The 19941-nt window shown below is 49.6% G+C and overlaps 1 protein-coding gene across 1 annotated transcript; it reads left to right on the forward strand.

Moving 5' to 3' along the window:
- Window positions 1–447: 447 nt before the first annotated feature.
- Window positions 448–19575, forward strand: LOC133352000 (SR-related and CTD-associated factor 4-like). Its single transcript, XM_061567678.1, is given in 21 exon segments — window positions 448–695; window positions 2974–3057; window positions 3633–3677; window positions 3797–3958; window positions 4361–4657; window positions 5509–5823; window positions 6024–6094; window positions 6531–6645; window positions 7768–8067; window positions 8383–8492; window positions 9428–9500; window positions 9502–9543; window positions 9545–9634; window positions 9636–9678; window positions 10491–10591; window positions 11294–11401; window positions 12174–12333; window positions 14102–14244; window positions 14405–14552; window positions 14873–14929; window positions 17353–19575. Coding segments are annotated over 21 exon segments (4263 nt in total). The 5' UTR covers window positions 448–665; the 3' UTR covers window positions 19122–19575.
- Window positions 19576–19941: the final 366 nt, after the last annotated feature.

A 19941-nucleotide genomic window follows, 5' to 3' on the forward strand; every position in this document is an offset into this window, starting at 1 on the left:
CGATGCATCGACTCGCAAACGAATCGATTCACAAACGAATCGATTCGCGCGTTCGCCCCGCCCCCCGCAGCGTTCAAACCGTCAAGTGCCGCTCGCTCGTCCAATAGGAGCGCGCGTCCGGCGCTGTCCACATTTCCCACTGCGCACGCGCGCGCCCGTTGGTCTTCTCCGCCGTCACGTGGTCACGAGCTCCCCCCCCCACCGCCCCCACCCTCCGCCCCCAACCCTCTCACGTGCGCGCGCTTCACACCCGGGCCCCCCCCTCCCCACTTCCTACGTCACAGCCCACGCCTCCCCTTCCCATTGGCCAATAGCTCCCCCCCCCACCCCCCACCCTACACAGCGTGACCACCGCTAAGCCAATCACGGGGCTCGGCGGGGCGCTTATGCGCGCTGGGAAATCTAAACGGGCCTCCCCCCCCTGGCCGCCATATTGTGGGGCGCCTCGCTGTCGGCGCGGTCGGGCCTCGAGCTCCGCTCGCCCCGCAGCTCCGCACCCCCCACCACCCACCACCCCTCCTCCTCCTCACTGTCCCTGCAGCCTGCGGCCTCCTCCCGCCCACCTACACCCGCGAGCTCAGTCGGTTTCGCCCACGGGAAGGGGGTTTTATTTTATTTTCCCCGAGCGCCCGGCAGTGGTGGTGGTGGTGGTGAGCGTGGGCGCCATGGAGGCCGTCAAATACTTCAACAAAGAGGTGTGCGCGGTGGTTAGGCCCTGTGCCTTGGGCCTCGGCTGGGCTGGGGGTTGGGCTGGGTGCCTCGGCTGGGCTGGGTTGCTGGGCTGGGCTTGGGGCCTCTCGGCTGGGCTTGGGGCTTGGCTGGGTTTGGGGCCTCGGCTGGGCTAGGCCCTATGCCTTGGGCCTCGGCTGGGCTGGAGGTCGCGACGTGCTGGGTGGTGGTGGTGGTGGTGGCCGCTCTCTGGGGGTTGATGAGGGGGAGGCCTCTCTCTTTCTCGCTCTCAACCTTGCGAGGTCTCGACACGTGCGGAGTTTTCTCGTGGTGGTGGCGCTAAGGGCACGGGGGAATAGGCGGTGTGCGTATTTTGAGTTGCAAAATGGCATTGGTGAGTTTGTGGTCTGCGGAATGAGCTCTCCCACGTGAGTAGCCCTGAGGGTATGCAGAGAGGAGTTCTGGTCATGGAATGAGTTTCAGACGAGGGGACCAGGGGACTGGGATTAGAGTATGAGAGAAGGAGTATCGCTGGCGATATCTAGGGTCTACGCGGTGATCGATGTCCAGGTTGTGTGGATGAGACTTTCTCTCCCCATGTGAGGGATCTGGGCATACAGGTCTGGTTGGTTGTGTGTGTGTGACAAGCATCTTCCAGGCGAGGAGGTTTAGGAAGGAGGGTCTCCCTTTCGTGGTGGTGAGAAGTTGGAGGTAATCAGGCTCTAGCGGGGTCTGGCGGGAGAAGAATGGGCGGGGAAATTGGGAACTTGAGTTCGGGTCAGAATTCAGTTTCGTTTCATTGAAGTGCCTGGGAGGAGGGCATTTACGAGAATTCGTGGTCTCGATCGTCACGAACAGCCAGCAAACGTGTGACCTCTCGCGACAGCATTCGCATGAACTGCATTTCCTGCCATGCCAGTCAAGTGTCTCGAGTAATTTGTTTTATTCGCGTATCACGGGGGCGGGTGCCGTTCCATAGAGGTTCTAGAGACATGGATCTCTTCCTTATCCGAAGACCAGGGACTGGGTCTGTGTGGAATTAATGCAGGGAGCATGGCCTTCAAACCAGCCCTCCATTGCCTACCTTGATGGTCAAGGACCACGTCTCGGTAACTTCCTCCATCTCTGATGTGGATCGCGTGGCCAGGGACGAGGATTATATTGTCTGGTGCCTTATAATTCCATTGATTAAAGTGTAAATTTAGCGTCTCGTTCAGGTCCTGGTTTAAATATCCACGAACTGGCCGGCAATGACCACGTTTTTAACCAGAGTATGGAGGACTCATTCATTTTTGTTCTGAACATAGATGGGGTCATCTAACTTCGTATCAATAGTCTGCTTCAAAGAGCATGGACGTGGGTCTCATTCCTGATGTTCACGTCCACACTCAGGGGTCACATGGACTGTCTTTGGTGACGATTGATGGGACCTTATTGATGTCGGCTTTTAAGACCAGGAGGGGTCACATTGCAGCTCCTCAAAACACGTTTCTTCAACATCATTGCATTCTACCACTGCGTCCCATGAAAGTACTTTAGTGCAACATACTTCTGAACTGGAAGATACTCTTAACCAATTTATATTCCTATCTACTGAACCGTATCTTTCCCCATACATGGTTATTGTTGTCCAGTTTCAGCTGCACACTGGGCTACCGTTGCTGCATTTCCCAGTCGACCGGCTTATTAAGATGTGAGGATGGCGTAGTGGAGTCTACAGAAACTCGTCAGTACTCCAGCACGGGTCCCAGATTCAGTAGCATAGAGCAACGAGCTGATGGAAGATGGGAAGAGCTCCTGATATTGCACCAAGGGGTTTCGTGACTTCAATGTGCATTGTGGAGCGACCGTTTCAGTTGGGTCGTGGAATTCAGTTGTTGGAGCTGGCTCAGACGTTGCACATCTTGTATAGAACACGTGGCTTGAAGGAAGACTGAGGAGAGAAGGGGCATCTAAGAGATAACCACGGTGGAGATTGGAGTGATGATAGCTTCATGTGCAACAGTGAGATGAATGGTGGCATTGCAGGATTGAAGGATTGTGTTGGCGTGGGGAGGTCTTCATCGTTGGATAGACGAGGGCTGATGTTTTTAAACCTCGAGAGTATGTGCTGTGCTGTTTGACGATATAAAACTGGCGTTTGTGTGCTGTACGTCACCACATACAAATGCATGGACCGTAATGTAGTGGTTGTCTCTAGAAAGCACACAGGCTGATGGACATGACTTTTATTTTATGTTTGCACATGAAAGTTCTTTTGATTTTATGTTCATACTTAACAATGTACATTTTTTGTTGCCTCAGCTGACCTCGTTATACGAGTCAAAGCCTCCCATCTCTCGTGCAAAGATGACACAGCTCACCAAGTCGGCCATCAAAGCCATCAAGGTAAGCCCAACCTCCGATCTACAGCGGTGACAACTATCCGATGTATTTCTGGGTTGCACCACGCTTTGCATGATGTCTGACGTTTCGCTCGATGTAATTAGAGCTTCTTCAGGCACTGAACTTCTGAGGAAGCTCCCAACACATGCAGCACATAGAAAGAAGCATCAGACTGCACACAAAACAACAAAGTACACTACAATCAAAACATCGGAGAGATATACAGCACAACCACAACAACCTATTCAGTAGTACTACTGCAGTGACATCCTCCACATTCACACGTTCATGTATGAGTCGCGCTGAAAAGTAATAATGCAGTGTAGATGTTTGACTTGGCCTGCTAGAGGTGGAATTCTATAGCTATTTGTAGACTTAATAAGAGTAAGTTTATTGACTGTCACCCTGTCAATATGAAGCTACCCAGTTGTGTAGTGGCATCTGCACTTGCGAACATTCTAAGTTGCGTTTTTAGTTGAATGCCGTTCCCTTTAATTTAATTGCACGTTTTCTATTGTGCTTGTGAGTGCGACAGAAGTCCGTGATATAACCTGAATATTTTGGTTTTTTTTGTCCAGCTTTACAAGCACGTTGTGCAGAGTGTGGAAAAGTTTATACAGAAGGTAAGTGAACGGTTAAATGAAGTGATGTATACACTACTTCATACAGGTGTGATGTATAATTTATACTGTGCTGGTTCTTGAGACGATGTCTTCATAATTTCCCTCTTGTTTTACCACAGTGCAAACCGGAGTACAAGGTCCCGGGCCTGTACGTAATAGACTCAATAGTTCGGCAGTCCCGCCACCAGTTCGGCATGGAGCGTGACGTGTTCGCTCCACGCTTCGCCAAGAATCTCACCAACACCTTCCAGAACCTTTACCGGTGTCCATCTGATGACAAGGTATGACTGGAATCAGTACCGGAACTTGCAGAACCTTCCTTTAAGAACTGATCAACTTTAAAAGTTTTTATGGCTAGCTCACTTTGTGAAGTGATGTGTCTTTTCATGGAGGTTACATGTGCTAAGAGATCCAACTGCTAATTCAAGCATCAATGCTTTTGTGATGCAAGTCAAAAGCTGTGTCGAGAAACAATGGTATCTCATAAGAGCAATTGTTTATTCAGTTTGCAAGGAGAATGTTTGTGCCTCTTGTGAGTATCAATGTAATCGCGTAGTCGGTAGTTAGGGGTGGAGTTGCGAATTTGTCTTGCTATAAAAATGCTTGTTCGCGGTGCCCCTTTTGCATTGGTGCGTCCTCCGCCTCATCGACGGATCCTATTTTGGTGGTGCGCACGAGAGCAGAGCAGGATCGTGCGCGTGCTCAACCTGTGGCAGAAGAACAACGTCTTCGGCAGCGAGATCATCCAGCCGCTGCTAGACATGGCGGCCGGCATCCCACACCCCGCGGCTGTCTCCTCGGGCCCCTCGGCCCAGCAGCAGGCGGCGGCGATCACGCCGGCCACGCCGAACTCCCCCGCCACACCCCAGCAGGCCGCGCCGCCCGCCGCCGCAGACCACTGGGGCGTCACGCAGCAGATGCCCAACGCGGACGCTATCGCCGCCGTCGCACAGCTCCTGCAGAGCTCGCAGAGCCAGCAGGTGTGGCCTTGACACGAATACCACAGTCTTGGCCTCCACAATGTGTAAACCAGGCGTGGGGGAACCCCTTCTCTTACGGAGAGCGAAAATAGAACTTTGAGGGACCTTTTGGCGTGCTATACAACAGTTGACCCTAAACCAAGGTTGCGTCCTAGGGATGTATGCATCGAGCCTGATTTAAACTGCTTGAAAGAAAAAGTGACTGAGCATGGCTTACATTTGAAAAACATTGGTTCCATATTTAAAATATTCACACCCCCCTAGTAGTACCTGATTGTTGCAGCTAAGATGCTTGTAATGGTTTATGCAAATCGTTTGCGGGATGTTTCGTGGTCAGACTCGGGTGACCACAGTCCAACCCTTTGTGTAAACAGATGTCTACATTGAAGATTCTTTACTCCAACATGTTTTGTTTGGAGCATCCTTCCCATAGTTGTCCACGCAACTGACTAATTTTCGTTTTCCGAGTTTAGACTTAAGGGACCTCGCAATGGCGAGATGTAAACTACTTCACCTGGTATACAGGAGGTCATAAGTTCGGTCCTGACTGTGGCGCTTGTATATTTTGAGTCTGCGTGTCTCTCCTCGTGGTCGTGTGGATTTTTCTCCGCGTCCACCGGTTTTAACCCCCCACGTTTAGAATTGTGCATTTAGAGTTTTACTGCGATAAAAATGTCCACATGATAAGCCACTTAGTTGCACTATCATTTGTGGCCAGGTGGCTTCTGAAAAGACCTATACGGGCTTATGGGCCTTACCTGGAAAAATTAAATTATCTTAGTTTTATAGACTTTGGAATTCCACCTGAGCCGTTTCTATTCCACTTGTCGATTGTACTCCTACCCCCACAGCTGCTTCAGAGCCTCCAACAAAAGCAGCAGCTGCCGCTTGCACCGACGTTGGACGCCAACCTGGTGGCGCAGGTGCAAGCGCTCACTGCGCAGCTCACAGCCGCCGCAGCCGTCGGCTCCACCAAGACCGGTGTGCAGCAGAATGCATCGCAGAATGCACAGCCACCTGCTGCACAGCCTCCTTCGCTGCAGCAGCATCAGCAGCATCAACAGCATCAGCAGCAACAACAGCAGCAGCAGCAGCAGCAACAACAGCAGCAGCAGCAGCAGAGTGCCCAACCAGGGCAGCCTGATCACGACTCCTCCTTCAACAAGGTTACTCTTGCGCGATGGTGGCTGTGGTTATGTTTGTGCTTTCAGGGAAAGCTTTGATTTGTGCTTGTGGGTCTGGTTGCTTCGCAGTGATGGTGGGGAAGCGGAGTAGTTTTGTGCGTGTCATTGTGTTTTGCAATTTTTGGTGCCGTGTTCAAAAAGAATGTCTCCAACAACCATGGTTGAATGCGTCTCTCCCACAGAAACTGTTGGATCGGTTTGATTATGATGATGAACCGGAAGCTACGGAAGAGAAGCCCGAGCCACAGTCGACGTAAGTCACTCCACCACACACCGCCTTCATTGTGGCTACAGGTGCACTGATAAGGTCCTTGTAACCTCACTCACCAGTGAAGTAATATACATGGCGTCAATGATGAGATTACTATTGCCGACTGAAAATGTATTCTAGGCCCCTTCATATGGGAACACCTTATTTGACCTTTTTCGCAAACCACTACTCTTTTTAGAGAATTTCGAATATGTAGCTAACAAGGCCTCAGCGCCTGTAGAAATTACTGCACACGTGTAACAGCAATTACCATGGGCCGTTCTCAAACACTTCTCGATGAGAGTTGGAGATCAAAAATTGTCTTTATCCCAAGGACTCGAAACATTTTGGGTAAAAACAAAAAAATATCTTTTACTCCTTGTCGTGTTTTGAGGTGGTTGATGTGTCTTTCCGCATGTTTGCGTGGCTGCCTTCATAGGGGTTACCATTGTGAGCGTGCTGAGCAGCCACCGGTTCCCCCCAGCATGGAGGAGTTTCGGCAGCGTTACCTGGAGCAGCAGGAGGAGCACTTCCAGCAGCAGATCCAGCAGCGAGTGAGTCTGGCCGCCCGACCTCAAGAAATGCAGTTCTGTGTACAATCACAGGGGCGCACAGACCCCATCCTATTCACCATTCCAGCGCAACTGCGCTTTATCTCGGCAATTTAGACAATAATTCCATTTATGTAGCGCTTTTCATCAAGGATCTCAAAGCGCTGTACAGGATGGACCAACAGACACTCAGAATAATTTTTTTATATTATAGATACATTTTAAGAATCCATTTACTCCGTCAACTAAAATTTTTATAAGCGGAAGCGTATAAATCGGGTTTAAGACGCTTTTTTAAAATTTCCAGACTCTTGATATCCTGATCTTGTGGAAGAGCATTCCATAGTCTGATGGCTACACAGGAAAAAGCTCGGTCACTCATAGACCGAAGCCTCGACCTGCAGAGAAGATCTGCATCCCCAGATCTTGGGAACCTTGAGGGGACATGGGGGTGTGCAGCATGTCAATGATGTAGGCTGGGGCAAGATGGTTAACTGCTTTGTTAAGTTAACAATAGGATTTAAACTATTCTATGTGAAATTGGAAGTGCAGGGAGGCCAACGTGGGTGTAGTATGATGTGAATAAGGTATTCTGGTTACCACCCAAGCAGCCACATTCTGAACATGCTGCAATAAACATGTCTTGGTTTATTTTATCTTGTGGACTTTTCACTGGCTGCTCTGAGGTTACCTTATCAACGAGTTTGGTTGTTTGTCTTGTTCTTCGAGACCTCTTGTTGGTCCTTGGGCTGAATTGTAGTTTAATTCACCATTTGTATTAATTGGGCTGGTTTTTGGTTCTCTGCAAAACCAGGTTCATACAGATGAGTGGTATGATGTTAGTTGATGTCGGTCAAGAATTTTTCATCTGTATTGACATTGCATTATCTTTGGCAAGTTGTACATGGCCCAAGGCAATACAACTTAAACTACTGAGGTTATATGGAATTAAGCTGTGGAAAAAAAGTTACTGTGACTTGTACTCTTGCGGCCTAGTGATGAACCTCTAATTTAAATGTTTAACAGCACCATATAAATTTGTCGGTAAACCACCATGTTATTATAGGTGAAGGTGTCATCTTCATTTATGTTATTGTCTTCGCTTGCTTTTGTGTTCTGAAGCAGCAGCAGCAACAGCAGCACCAACAGCAGCAGCAGCAGCACCAACAGCACCAGCAGCAGCATCAACAGCAGCACCAACAGCAGCAGCATCAACAGCAGCACCAGCAGCAGCAACAGCAGCAGCAACATCAGCAGCAGCATCAACAGCAGCAGCATCAACAGCACCAACAGATGGGTGGCGTGGAACACCACCAGCAGATGTTCATGCCTCCCCAGGGCGTCCCTCCTCCATTCGGCCAATACGGGCAGCCCTTCATGCCACCCCCGGTGCCTCAGCCCGATTACCCTCCGCCCACAGAGCAGGTCTCGTTCGCACAGCACGCTCACGTTAACACAGGCCTGTGGTGCTAGCTTCTCCAAAACACAACTTACTTGCACCTGCATTTTTTTTGTCGCCTCTTGCTCCCACACGTTTGCATTGCCTTTTTCGAATCTTGTGTGATTGTCACTGACCAAAAATATAGAGCTTACTCATACGTGTACCTAACTCTCTGGCACCTACTGTTCATGTTACATTTTCACTGTTTAGTTTCATTACTGTTAAATACCTCGTTTTTTAGTCTTGCAATATTGATGTTTTTGCCTTTTGCTTTTTATGTTCCCGTGATCGCACACCAGAGTGCCGAGGTGGAGATGGACATGGACATGGAGATTGAGCAGCAGGAGGATCCGGCCATGATGGACTATCGTCACGGCCAACGATCCCGCTCACCAACACGCTCCAGCAGGTGGGGCTGGGTGGCGCACAGGAGGAGGGCAGGGCAATGCACAGGCGACTCGCCAAAGGGGAGACAGAGCCAACTGGATTGACAGAATTTTTAAGGATTATGTTGAACTCCGAATAGAGAATAGTGACCTCATCCAGCAATGGACAAGTTAAAGGTTTTTTTCTGATGGCCTAGGCCAAGGGTCAGGAACAAAAAAAACAAGACGAGACTTTTTTTAGATTCGTTCAAATAACTCTACATTTTAAGAGCCGAATTGCATATGAATATCAAAATTGTCCCTTAATAAATGACGTCACGAAGCAGTCCTTAAAGATACGCATGCGGCTCCAGATCCGCAGGTTTGCAGTCTCCTAGGCCTTTGGCAAAACACACCCCCCTGAAGCAATTGTAGCGAGCTGGGCCGTCTCACAGATTTTATCTGGATTTTGTTACCAAGATCAAGTCAAAGAATCCATTCAGATAGTTCGCAGAGCGGTGCAACTTTTCACGTGAGAGGAAGGACCCACAGAAGCAGCTATCGCAGGTTTACCTCCGAGGTCCCTTAAAGTGACTTCTGTGCCACTCGGTAAGGAGAAGCACTGTTTATATTTGCTCTGCTGCAGAGAATAATCAGAGAATAACGTTAGTTGCTTGAGAGTCATAAAGTATACTTTTAATTCTCATAGCTGGAAATTAGTTAGATTGAGTGCAGAACCAGGCATTGATGACCAATGCACTTCAGAATCCAGTTTAATCACAGGTGGTTGAAACTTGGGACTCAAAACCAGAAGCCTCAGCCGTGCCAGCTCAGCGCTTAAGGCTTGTGAGCCACGTGGACACATCAGAATGTTTATTTATACTGGAATCGGACTGAGTTGTAAAGTTCTTTTTCCACCAACGTCCACCTCAGTGTTTCCATTTTCAAAGGTTGACGGTGCCTCCCTGTGTGCACGCAGGTCCCCGCGTCGCTTCCGTTCCCGATCACGGTCCGGCTCGCGCAAGCGGAAGTACCGGCGGCGTTCGCGCTCAGCGATCACGCGACCGGCGCCGGCGCGCGTCACGCTCGTTGTCAGCGGGAGAGGCACGAGAGGGAACGTGAGCGCGAGCGGGAGAAGGAGCGGGAACGCGAGCGCGAGCGGGAGAGGGAGCACGAGAGGGAGCGCTGAGAAGAAGGGCTTCCCGCCGATGAGACCCAACGCGCTCAGCGGTAAGTTGTGTGGGGCGTGCGCTTGTGACAATGCCCCCTCCGTGCGTGCGTGTGTGCGAGGTTTCAGTATTTGTCACGAATCGGCATCGCGGTTTGATTCAATCATTGTTTTTGCCTCGTTTTTTATTTTTATCCCATACCCAATGAGCGCGGTTGGCTACGTACGGTGCGAAAGAAGTAACATACGTAACCGTATTTTGCTTTGACTTGAAGTTAGAATATGCAATTTACATAAGTTGTAAATGATTACTTCTTACAAGCGTTTAAAATGAATGCATCAGCATTAAAATGTATTTTTTAATCAAAGCATTACATGCCGAGTATAACCAATGATTCCTTTTAAGGATTGATCTTTCATTGTTCATATTGGGAAAACCAACATTTAATGTACTTTATTTTCAGCTGCCATTTCTTACATATATGTATTAAAATGAACATCTTGAAATTAACTTATAACTAGCGATCCAATGTTAGAATGCAGAATGTGCGCGTGTGCCATTATACTCTGACTAAGGATGTTGCTCACAATTCTGCCAAATCGCCCGATGACGCTGAATGTAATTACCAACAAAACGTTATACTCAAATTGTAAATGTTGTGGATTTACTCTCCCACACACCGGTGGGCTAAAGGAATAACTAAATGACACGTTTTGTTTGTGGCAAACCTTACTGGCTGTGGCGGGAGGTGGGTTTCGACATTTATACTTAAGCGATCTAACCCAAAGAAACGTAATTATGCTCACTTTCTTTTACTGTCTAATGCTTCATGTCCATGTGATGTTTCGTGTTGTCCACCCATCCCCTGTTCAGTCTGCAGCACCACACTGTGGCTGGGCCAGATCGACAAGCGAACAAATCAGCAGGATATCCTCAACCTCTTTGAGGAGTATGGCCAGATTGAGTCGATAAACGTGAGTGCTCGTGCCGTTTTCCCCACTGGGCGTTCGGCTATAACACGGCAGAGGCTTCGAGTGAGATTACATTTAGTAATCGGGGTGGCAAGATGAGTAAAGCGTGCACTGGTTTTTATCAGACCAGCCTTTCAGCCGGTGTGGGTGGGACAGCTTCGGGGTTGAGTTACGAGATGCGTTTATCTTTCTGAAGACTGTTCTCCATAGCAATTAATTACAACCCATTGGACGGAAGCCAAACCACCATGTGGCGGATGTAATCCTGTCCTGTACGGTATCACATCGCAAAATAGTTAATTTTAACCGCATACATTCCTGGTGAAAAAATTGTGAAAAGTTCTTCACGACATTTTTTAAAGGAATGCATTTGCGAAACATTACGCTTATTAGGAAATGTTTCCTAATCGATCGGCAACCTATTTACGAGAAATAAATATTACGCGGCAACTTATAGCGGGGGTTTCCTGAATTTCGCCGATCACGCGCCTTAGGCGCGACTGTTCACGGTTGACCACGAGATTCCTGTTGTGCATTGTAAAGAAGAACTGGACTCTTTAACGGCAATGCTTGCGATGATGCTTTTTGGGACCTCTTGAATTTGGAGAATATGGTGCATTCCGTGTGTGCAGTGTGTCTGAAATGTTGGCCACAGGCACACTAAATGGGATGACGCTGACCCTGTGTGCTGTGTCACACTTTCAGATGATTCCTCCGCGTGGCTGTGCCTACGTGTGCATGGTCCAACGGCCAGATGCTGTACGTGCCCTACAGAAGCTCAACAAGGGCAAGATGAACTCCAAGTCCATCAAGGTATGCCACCAATTGATAACCGTGGATGTTGCTTTAACTTTTGTGAATCCTACATATGCGCTGGGCCTCGCCAAATACGTGTTGTTATTGTGGGAAATTGAGGGCTCATTTGAATGAAATATAAGTTTGGTCCTGCGATGTATAAATGTGGGAACCTGCACACAAGCTGATTTCACGACTCCATCTCCGTGCAGGCTGCAGTGTTTGCTCCAGTCATTAATCTCGACCACTGCCATCATCCCTTCTGGAGAGTTGGGGAGGCCTTGATTCAGCAATGGATTTATCGTATATGATGAGGATATAGTTAGTGAAGTAGATGTTGCTACCGTAATTACTGGCGAAACGTCGTACTCTAATTGTAAATATTGTGGTTTTACTCTCCAGCATACTGGTGTGCTTTGCAAGTAACGAATTGTCATGTTTTGTTTACGCGACTAAACCGTACGCGATCTAACCCAAAAACCTCTTATGGATAATATTGGTCGTGAAAGCCTACGTGTTAAAATGTTACTGACTGCTTTGTAAAATTAGTTATTAATTCCATGATAATAATTTTAACATTAGGGCTGTTGAAATGCACAACATTGTAACCAGTTCATTTAATTCATAAACCAAGCGCGGACAATTTTGTTCCTTTGATCTTCTATTGTATTTTCTTGCCAAGCCCTGGCTAAAGTTTTAACTTTTTATCAGCCGAATAACCCCTGTGCCCAAACTGTTGTCGCGCACTCAAATTTATGCCCTCTGGGATACTGTCGCTGTTCTACTTCAGCAGATTGCATGGGCGCCCAACAAGGGCGTGAAGTCTGAGTACAAGCAGTACTGGGACGTGGAGACAGGCGTCACGTACATCCCGTGGGAGCGCGTCAAACGGGAGCACCTGAACCTCTTCACAGACGGAGGCGTCATCGACGGGGAGACCATGTGCCCCGGTGCGTTGTCGGTGGACAGGTTCTTTTCATCCAGTTGATCATCGATTAAATTTCGATTTAAAGCTTTCGTGACTGCAGGGATTCATCTTCTTGGTTCTTTCGGTAAAGTCACGTAGAAGGGAAGAAATAAAATAATAAAAATAAAACATAATAAAATAATTCTCACGACGTTTCGGCCATAACACAAGCAGCCGTCCTCAGGTGAAGAACAGGTCTGTCGAGGCGACAGCGTCTAAATGAAACACCACCCCCCGCCCACCTCTTACGCATTTCACAAGTAGCACGGGGGGTGAAAACCCCCTGCCCACCTCCTACGCATTTCACAAGTAGCACTAGTCGCATTCCTGCATTTCTCATAAATATGCTAAATTCCTCTTGATATGCAAATTATTTTGTCGAGACGCATTTTCCCCCCCTTCCAAACCAGCTTAAATAGACGCTCCAAGCGTGGTGGTGTTTCATTTAGACGCTGTCGCCTCGACAGACCTGGTCTTCACCTGAGGACGGCTGCTTGTGTTGTGGCCGAAACGTCGTGAGAATTATTTTATTATGTTTTATTTTTATTATTTTATTACTTCCCTTCTTACGTGACTTTACCGAAAGAACCAAGAAGATGATCATCGATTATCCGGCTGTTTCCAACATTATCTGGCGCTCCCGGGCCGATCCAGGAGCGCTGTAGCCGTAGTAATAACGGTGGATAGGATTATATTGCGCTCGTAGCGTAACTATTTGTCTAAAGGAGCGCAGTTTCTGAGCACGGGGCCTGATGGAGTTTGTCCCTGTCCGACGTTTCGCTCACGGCGACTGGCCTACATTGAGCAGCAGCAGTAGCAGCCAGAAACGAGCTAATTGAGGGAGAATTTCAGCGAGCTCCAATCGGTCCCTAAATAACAAGTGGAGCAAAACATGGGACATACCGAACAACACTTGGTACAACCCAAGGACACAGAGTTCATCCGTTGTTGTAAAAATTGGCAATTGTGGGTATTAATGATTTGTATGGTATTTTCGAAGCTGTTTCCTCCGAATTACATTTCAAATGGGAACCCAATTTTATCATGGGCAGCTTTCATGATTCAGACTCAGGAGCTCCATGATGATCCCAGTTTCCTACTTGTGAGGCCTTTGAACCTCCTGGGCACCTTTATGTGAGATGCTTACGGAGGTAATGCTACAATCTCGTGGCTATATTGCGCTTCGCTTGAGCCAGCCACCAAAGTTCAGGCGGAATCTTTGGCTAGAACATCATTAACTGTCAATTTGTGGACCTGCATGGTCTGGATTGAATGGTCCTTGTGATGTGTGCCAGCACTGGCAATAATGAGACAAAGACGGTCAGACTGGGTTCACCACCACCCCATCAGTATGCCTTGTCTGCTTTTACTTTTTACTAATTTTTATTTTACTGGCTAAGGCCCACTGAGCTCTTTTTCAGAAGTGACCTGGCCACAAGTGATAGCTCAATGAAGTGGCTTATGTGCAAATGTATAGCAGCCAAATACTCTTAAACACATGGTTGTAAATGTGGGTGGGAAAACTGGAGGACCAGGAGAAAAATTCAGAGCAGCATGGGGAGAAAATGCAAACTCCAAATATACAGGCATCGGGGTCTGGATCGAACCCACGACCTCGTGTATGCCAGGCAAGGGAGTTAACATTTCGCCATGATGGCGGTTGTTTGCTCACAACACTTCCCCCCTCCCCCCCCCATGGAATTGACCGGTGCGATGGTCTTCGTCTTCCCGTGCATGTGCGTCGAGTATAGACTGGGAGGACAAGCCAAAGGTCACCGAAGAGGAAGGTGACAAGAAGCCCCGCGGTGACAAGAGCCCTGATTTCAAGCCGGCCACACCCACGCAGGCTGAGCCCATGCAGACGCCCAAACCTCTGGCTACTCTGCTCCCACAGGTAAAGCTCGGACAGGCAAAAGTGCACATTTGGCAACTTGTGAGATGGGCTGTCATGCCGCCCTAAACACTTTAAACATTGCATTGTGTTTGTGATCATGGTGAGACTGTGGGCGAGGTGTGACCGTGTGGGTGTTTGTGTGTGTGTGTGTGTGTAGCAGGTGCCAGTAAGCCAAGGCATGTCAATGCCGCCAGTGCGGATGGTGCAGCCGCCCCCCTCGTTCGCGCACACAATGCCCCCTTTCAACCCGGCGATCCCTCCACCACCGTTCCTGCGGGCTCACTTCAACCAGAACACTCCTCCTCCAGGTACAGGGCTCGTCAAAGAACTCACGGTGGCCACACATCTGTGTGGCTTTTTGAATCGGGCTTGCACCTTTTCATGTCGGGGGGAGCCCTTCGGGACTCGACGTTTTCGCCCGCGCATTTTCAAGACGTATGTTAATTTAAAAAGGTCATCGTTGTAGGGTTGCATTTTTTTTTACTATTAATTAAACACCGCCGCTTAAGGCATAACCTTATTTTTACTCAAGCGAGTTCGAGATTATGAGCCTTACACATCTGCTATCACGTCAGCTGCTTTCTATTGTTATTAAAACGTGCTGTGGCTATGATTGCATGCGTGCCAGGCTTTCTGACTGCCGGAGCTGTGCCGCCTCCGACTGGAGTGCCTCCAGTGCAGCCCTGTGAGTAACGCCATCAACGCTAAAGGGAAACGCAGCCCAAAATAAACCGAGCCCTTGTGGATATTCGCCTAATCTCTCTGTCCCCAGCTGTCCCCAACGCCAGTTGAACAACTTTAAAAGCATGCTCTCATACACTCCATTGTAGCACTTTGTTGATGTCAGTGTATTGACTCAAACTATGCGAGAGTTGTCACGATACTGTCCCTAAAGTGCAACTTTTAAGCATTTCTTCTCAATAATGAAGCTTTGAACTGATACTGTGAATCCCTGATGGGATACACACACAGGCTTGGTATATTTCTACAACACGAGCCAATATTTTTTTTTATTTGCTGCAACTTCCTTTGCACGCAATCGTCACCATAAACATGAACGTTTAAGTATGGCGCAGATTAAAGCGGCAACAATAGTAATTGTGTTTGCATCTGCGCTGCAGCAGCGCACCAGCTTGTGCCGCCATCGATCGCTGCAGACGTCTCCAAAGACTCTCACCGAGGACCCGGGGCCTCCTCGGGCTCAGGGCCGTCTAGCGGCATGCCCGACAACCCCGTGTTCACTGGCATCCGGCCATCGGAGCCTCGGCCTCTGGGCACGGTGGGGCTCCCTCCACGGGGGCCGCCAGACTGGGTGGCGCAGTTGGCGCAGGTGGTGGCCGCACAGGGTGAGCAGAGAGAGAGGGCCTGATGTTCAGTCTCGTAAATACGACTGCATCTCAGGGCAAACTGCAAAACTAAATGAAAACAAATGATTTCACAGCATTTTGTCAATCCGGTGCTGGAGGATGGTCTTCTTGTGCTGTGTCAGTCACGGGGGTTGTTTGACCACACTGCACAACACTGGTGCGGTCAGTGGGAGTGGAAGTCATGGGGGGGGGGCAGGGCAGGTTCAGATATCACTCGCCACCGATGTCTGCCATGGTCGGAAAATTGACCCTGTCGCCGAGGTTCATTGTGTCGTGTGCGTTTAACCTGTGCACGGCCACTGTTATATTCAATACAAAATATAAGACAATTTATTTCAAGTAGTTGAGCTATTTGTCCTGCTTTTTAAACGTCATTGGAAATGGGGACATGCACTGTAAAAGACAACTCTGCTGCAAAAAATGCATAGGGGACGCTGGGGCCACGAGAGGTCCCAACATCATTGAGTCCAAGGAAATAACAAACACAAACAACGGCCTGCGCCACACCGATCTCCGGGTGTGAAGTGTCATCGATAGGTTTCAACTGTGGCTCAGTAGAGTCAATGCCTGGCACAATTCTCATCCTCAAGAGGCAATACTTGCAATGAGATTGCATCCAGTAAAGCCTCGCTGAGATGTTTGGCTAGTTATATTAATGAATAGCATTTGGGAGGAAATTGGAAGTACCCAGAGTTCACATACACAAAATGAATGACATTCAAAGCTCTTACAGGTAGATTAAATACATTGCTGTCCTTGCTATCTCCTGGCCATCTCTGTCTGAAAATTCAGAGAAATTGGTTAATCAGTTAAACAAAATATTTCTTCATTGCACAGTTTGCACATAATATGGAACATCAACTCAACCACACTGGCTAATTAAAAAATCTGAATGAGTCCTAGGCATTTCAGATTTGCATGTTTGGATTCTTGGCCACATGTATTCATCTGTGCGATTCCCATGATCCATTGCCTACAATCGCATTGCAATTGGAACGGAAGGCGATTGTGGGATAATTAAAATTGTATTATCGACAGTCTTTTATGTCGGAAATTGCCAAACGCGTGTCCTTCATTGGCCATTGTGGAATTGCCACTAATCCCATTCTGTAGAACAGAGAGATCCAGGAATCTATGGTTTCGAATTCACGATATCTGTGTCGGTCCCCATTTCGATTACATTTCTTGTACTTAAACAAATGGTATTTGTTGTGCTGGCTTGTGAACTTGAAAACAAGGTTGGGCTAGTGCTAATCTTGTATTTTTGCAATTAGCTCCATTTCCTGACGGTTACCATTTCTCTCCTCTGCGTCCTCTCGCTCGGCTTTGACCACCTCCAGGCTGTCTCATGCCCCTAGGTGTGCAACTTTTTTTTGATAATTTACATCGAATTTCAGAGTGCTTGCTGCGAATTTCCAATGTCTTTTCTCCGCACCTCAGATGAGCACGGTTTGCTATAAATACATTGTGAAAGAAGTTGTGCATCCATACAAACGTTTTGGATGGTTACCCCCTCTGGCATTGTTGTGGAATTCTTGATTTTTCGTCATATGGAACACCTTCTGAGACTGCACAGTTTAATGCATAAATAATTGCTATATACAGGAACAGTGCTCGGCAGTAGATTATGTTTTTGATCTTTGGGAGATCCAGGTTGAGTCGGTTCCTCTGCAGCGTGAAAGAGTGCACCCTTATGCACGGTCCTCACTCACCACCCTGTCTCTCTGTTTCCATCTCACAGCGGCACACATGATGCAGGGCGTCCCCATGATGGGTCTTCCTGGTATGAACACCCCTGGTGGGCCCGGAGCCATCAAGCCGGCCAGCCAGGAGAGCCATAGCGACCGGGAGGCCTCGTCGGATGGGCAGCAGCAGCGGGGCGGCATGCCGCGCATGCTGACACCCGGACCGCAGGCGGGGACGCTGAGCAAAGAGGCGGCAGCAGCCGTGGCTATGCTGGCAGGACGTGCAGGCATTATGCCCACCGCTGACGAAGACTCTGCGCCAATGCTGCCACCTCCGCCACCGCAGCAACAGCAGCAACAGCAGCAACAGCCTCAGCTGCCGCACATGCTGCCCCGCATGCTGGGCCCGCCGGGCCAACAGAACGTCATCTTGGGCCTGGGTCTTCCCGGGCAGCGACTGCCGCCTGGAGTTTTCCCGCAAGCCATCCGGCCGGGCATCCTGCCCATTCCTCTGATGCAGCGTTTCCCGGCCGCCATGCTGCGGCCCGCTTTGTTAGCACGTCCTAACCTCCCGGGTGGTCCGCACACCCTCATGGGTCTTCCGTCGCTGTTGGGGCCCAGACCGCTGTTCCCATTCCCTCCTGAGGGAGCGGACGGGGAGGAGGCCCCAGCGAGGATGCTGCCTGCGCCTGAGCGGCGCTTCGCGGCCGCCTCGAGCACAGGGACGGGTGGTGGTGGTGGTGGTGGGGCGGCGGCGGCTAGCGTCGCCAGTGAAAGTTTCTCGAAGGAGTCGTCGGGCGGGCAGGAGGGCGACCGAGACTACCGCTTCATGCATGCTGCAGAGTCCACCAGGGAGGAAGAGCGGGGTAGTGACGGGAGGCGGGGCGACCGTGATGAGCGGGAGCAGGGCTTTGGGCACAGGTTCCGGGGAGGCGGAGGGAACAGGGGCAGACACGTTTCTGATGAGGATCGCGCAGAAAGGTTCGGCGGCGGTGGCGGCGGCGGCGGCGGCGGCGGCGGGAGGAATTTCCGCTTTGGCGGGCGGGACGAGGAGAGGCGTGAGTGGGGCGGCAGGGGCTTCGATCGTGAGAGGAGAGGCGGCGGATTTGATCGCGAGCGCCGCGGCAGTTTTGAGCGCGGCGGGGAGAGGCCGTGGGAGCAGCGAGGGCGCAGCCGCGACGATTTCAGCCGCGACCGAGAGCCGGGATTTCGCCGCGACCGCGACCGGGAGAGGTCGCGGTCGCGTGAGCGCGACAGGTCCAGAGAGCGTGATCGTCGCGGGCCGAGGATGCTCCCATATCCCGAGCCGCCCCAGGAGGAGGCGGCACGGGCTCCCTCTGACGCCATCGTCGCCGCCACTGCCAGCAGCAGCCCTGAACGACGGCTGCAGCCCAACGGGGACGCACAAGAGTCGCCTGCTGTCCCCCAACAGGAGTCGGCCATTCGCTTGGAGTCGGTGCTGGGAAAGGAGGAGCCCGCATCGCTGCCTATCCCGGAGCCAACACCACAGCCAATGCCACAAGAGCAACAGCCCCCAAAGCAGCAGCAGCAGCCAGAGCCACAGCAGCAACAGCAGCAACAGCAGCAGCAGCAAGAGAATACCCAAGAGAAGCAGCAGGAGCAGGCTCAAGAGAAGACTCAAGATAGAGTGCAGGAGCAGCCGCCTGCCAACGCTGCTAATGCGGTGGCCATGACGTCGGACATTGATGAGAGGGCTGGTCCCAGTCCTCCTCCGCTGTGCAAGCCAGAGGGTGACGGCGAAAAGACGGCTCCAGCCACCACTCCTGATCCACCCAACGCGGCAGCTGCAGAGAGCTCGGCGTGACGAACACACAAATGATTTTAAAAAGATAGGACTGGGTTTTTAATGGCACCCCGCTTTTCCAAGCAAGCTCCTTCCGACTTTTGGGAGGAAGAAAAAAAATTCAGTTGCAACGCTCAACATTTACATATTGTTTTATTTGTGGAAAAGGATTCACTGTAGGGGTCAATAAAAATGAAAACACGGTTTTTTTTACACGATCTGTACAAACTGGTGGCCTTTTTAAGTGCAGGAGTTTTGGTCCGATTGTCCATTTGAGACTTGAAATTCAGATGGAAGTGTGACTTGAGCATCTACTGTATAAATAGTCGTTAATTTTACCTTTTTATTTAGGTGTACAAGACGTATTGCATGTCCGGTGCAGCTGCTGACACTGATGGGCCACGTCAAATGAACCCGAATGTTTTCTGTCTTCACAAAGTGTTAGCTTGATTACTGCCATCATTCCCAGGCAAGGTTATATTTAACAAAACAAACAAAAATTTGGAACAGAACCGCATGGGAATAAATCTTTTTATTTTTAAACTGCGTCTTCAAACAACTTCCCGTTGTAATATTTTTGTTTTTAAGATGGCCTGGTGTGTTGCACGTATCGGATAAGGAAGGGAAATGTGTTTTCAACAAATCTGGTGGGCAAAACCTCGTGTTGCAGGCATTAAAGTGCACGGTGTTCTTCAAGTGAGAACACCAAACAATGCTCTATTAGATAGTTCCGTATGCACAGTTAACACATTTATTTTTGATCGAATCTGTGGTCCGTGACGCGCATTTCAGAAAACACCCAGTATAATGAACGAACCTTGAGCAATTGCCTTATTTGCTG

The sequence above is a fragment of the Lethenteron reissneri genome, chromosome 5 (assembly GCF_015708825.2).
Source record: "Lethenteron reissneri isolate LAM-NWPU_2019-01 chromosome 5, ASM1570882v1, whole genome shotgun sequence".
Classification (NCBI taxonomy): Eukaryota; Metazoa; Chordata; class Hyperoartia; order Petromyzontiformes; family Petromyzontidae; genus Lethenteron; species Lethenteron reissneri.